At 40.9% G+C, this 3,200-nt stretch overlaps 1 protein-coding gene across 1 annotated transcript in view; it reads left to right on the plus strand.

Annotated features, from left to right (window-relative positions):
• Positions 1–952, plus strand: part of macc1 (MET transcriptional regulator MACC1) — a 7,092-nt gene extending 6,140 nt beyond the window's left edge. The window contains 1 exon segment of the mRNA XM_070442347.1: positions 931–952. Coding sequence (XP_070298448.1) covers positions 931–952 — 22 coding nt within the window.
• The last annotated feature ends 2,248 nt before the right edge of the window (positions 953–3,200 follow it).

The raw sequence follows: 3,200 nt of genomic DNA on the forward strand, positions 1-3,200 counted from the left end.
CTGTGAACTCTGACCGGACAACTTGAATGTTGCACTTTAAAAGGAAACTAACGGGAGAATTAGCTGAGATCCATATATTACAACTTAAGCACTATCGGACGGTTCCAGACACAGATTAGGTCTAGTACTGGACTAAAATAAATTTTCAAAAACAGAGAATCTGCCATGAAAGGTATTTTCGTCCAGGACTATTATAGGCTTAATCAGTGTCTGGAAACCGCTCTATATGGAGGTAAATGTTACGTAGAGTCAACACCAACCCCTCATTCTGCCACTGAGGGAGGAACAAGAATTGTTACTATGTATTTTCATATACACATAAAAAAGAGGGATGGATATCACTCCTCCCAGCTTGCAGGGGCAGTATTCTTTCTTTCTCTGCCGGACCGGTCAGCAGCATAGAGACAGACTTCATATGTTGTCTTCATGTCTTGCTTTTCCATGTGTGTTGTGTGTCTTAGTGACTGCTTTTATGTAGGTTGATTGTCTTAGGTCTCTCTTAGAGTATGTTGTCTTAGGTCTCTCTTTATGTAGTGATTGTGTGTCTTAGGTCTCTCTTATTTAGGTGGTGCTAGCTCTGTTGTGTCTGTCTTAGGTCTCTCTTATGTAGTGTTGTGAGTGTCTTAGTCTCTCTTTAATGTAGTTATTGTGGGTCTTAGGTCTATCTACTTAGTAGTATGGTGGTTTAGGTTCCGATGTGTTGCTTAGTCTCTCTTTAGTAGTGTTGTTGGTTTCGTTAGGTCTCTCTTTATGTAGGTGGTGTTGACTCTGTATGTGTGTCTTAGGTTCTCGGGTCTTGTATTGTTAGTCTGTAATGTAGCGGTCTTAGGTCTCTCTGTATGTAGTGTTGTTAGGTCTCGCTATAAGGTTGTCTATCTCTTTTAATGTTGCGCTTCTGTAGTTTTGTGTTTGCCCTTATGTGTTCCTTAGGCTCGATTTCATCTTTCTGTAGTCTTTTATGAGTGTTCTCGTTAGGTCTCTCTTTATGAAGATTTGAAATCTTAGGTCTCTCTTTATGTGTGTATGTGTGGTCTATAGCGTCTTCTCTCTATTATTGTCTTAGTTTCTGTTGTGGTGTCTTAGGTCTCTCTTTATGAAGTGTTGTGGTTGGAGCGTCTCTCTTTATGATATGTTGTCTTAGGTCTCCTCTTTATGTAGTGTTGTGGTGTCTTAGGTCTCTCTTTATGTAGTGTTTGTGTGTAGCTTTCGTATAGTGGGTCTAGTCTCTCTGTATGTATGTTGTGTCTTAGGTCTCTCTTTATGTAGTATTGTGTGTCTTAGGTCTCTTCTTATGTAGTGTTGTGGTGTCTTAGGTCTCTCTTTATGTAGTGTTGTTTAGGTCTCTCGTTATGTGTCTCTAGCTTATTATGGTGTTGTGGTGTCTTAGTCAGTCTCTTTTATGTGTAAGTTGTTGTTGTCTTAGGTCTCTCTTTATGTGGTGTTGTGGGTTAGTCTCTGTATTGTGTTTGGTGTCGTTATGTGCTGTTTTTAATACAGTTTTTATTTTTTATTCCACGCGCCCCAGTAGAAAGCCTTTGTCTCTGTGTGGCCGCATTTAATATCAGAATTGGTCCTTAACAAGACTTGGCCTAGTTGAAATTAAAATATATTTAAAAAAATAAAACCAATCCAGTCCTTCAGATCAATTAGGGGCCATCATTGACGTAAACCCAAGACAAAGAGGTCTGTTTTCGCGGTGAGTGTAAAGCACGGTGGAGCAGGCAGTTAACACAAGGAGGACACCAAATTCCAGTCCAGAATCTGGCTCGTGTCGGACTGTTTCCTTGGAAGAGAGGTAGGAACATAGAGGAGACGATTATGTTTATTCACCATCACTATTAAACATTAAAACATTTGAATCATAGCAGAGCTATGAACCCACAGTATAAAAGGTGTTGGTTGAACATAGATACTAATCTAACCGTCCTGAGCTTCCAAAGTCATGACGAGTTCTCTGATGTAGGGGGACAGCTAGAAGAGAGTACTGTCAGTCTGGATTTCACCCACAGGCCAGGATGTCTGCCTATTTAGTCATTGACATTAGCACACTTCCTGGGACAATTCCTCTGATTCACTTCCTTGTTTCCATAAAAGAAACAGTTTGCTCAATGTATATAAAAAAAACCAGATTAATCATTTAAATAATCAGTTTCCTTTCATCGTTCCTTTCAATCACCAGTCACCACCATAGACAGGAGATTCTGCTTTCATAGGAAAACACTTTTCACCATGTCCCATTTGAACGTGTACAAATTGATAGGCCACGTCTACCACGTGTAATCTTCTGTCACCTCAGAAGTTCAAAACAGAATTGATTGACTCAACTCTGCCATTCGTAACGGTCTGGGCCTTTAGAATAAACACCATGTATTGTTGTACAGTAATAGTTTACTGTTGTGTTTCCCTTCACTAACATGGTTGAAGCCAGGCAGGTAGTGGCCTGTACCTGCGTGAAGCTGTTTCTTCTAAGATGGCGCTGCGTCTTGACCACTCCACGATTACTGGGAGCAGTGTGATGATGGAGGTAAATGGCGTAAAACGCACTCACCTCCCTCTCGAACGGCACAAATCGTCAACGAGTGGAGATGCCAACATGCCTGGCTAGTCACTCTCTTAGGTATCGATTACAGGAAGAGACAGTGATATATGTCTATTTCTTTAGGTCTGAGCTTACATATGATCAAATATGAGTTTTATGGCAGGGTTTTCTTTAGTTAAGTTAAACAGGAAGGAGAGAAGTACCTGACGGAGGTACCGCAGCTTCTCTTTGTGAGATGAAACAACAAACGCACCTGACATGTTTCATAATCCGAGGTGTCAGGTTACAGTGTATGTATAACCTGTTCTACATTTAAATGAGTCATGTCTCAAGCTCAAGAAATGTGTGAAACGTGCCCATGTATCGTCACTTTCTGTTTTTTAAACCATGCTCCATCTGTAACGCAACTTCCTGCACATGTTGCAGTGAGAGTAGGTAGAGTTTAATAGTGATTACAGAGTTAAAATATTGAAATGTACCGAGTCGACCCCTAAATTGAGACAGATCGTCGGTGCCCGTTGAATAAGAACACACAGCTAATCCCCATACCCTGTTTGATGTTGGCATTACTGTAAATCACCGTCATTCTACTCATTGACGTCACATGATCAACCACCTCAGGACAGTGTCTCCTCTGCTCGGCCTGTTAAAGATGACGCCA

The sequence above is a fragment of the Salvelinus sp. IW2-2015 genome, unplaced genomic scaffold, assembly GCF_002910315.2.
Source record: "Salvelinus sp. IW2-2015 unplaced genomic scaffold, ASM291031v2 Un_scaffold8150, whole genome shotgun sequence".
In the NCBI taxonomy this organism is placed as follows: Eukaryota; Metazoa; Chordata; class Actinopteri; order Salmoniformes; family Salmonidae; genus Salvelinus; species Salvelinus sp. IW2-2015.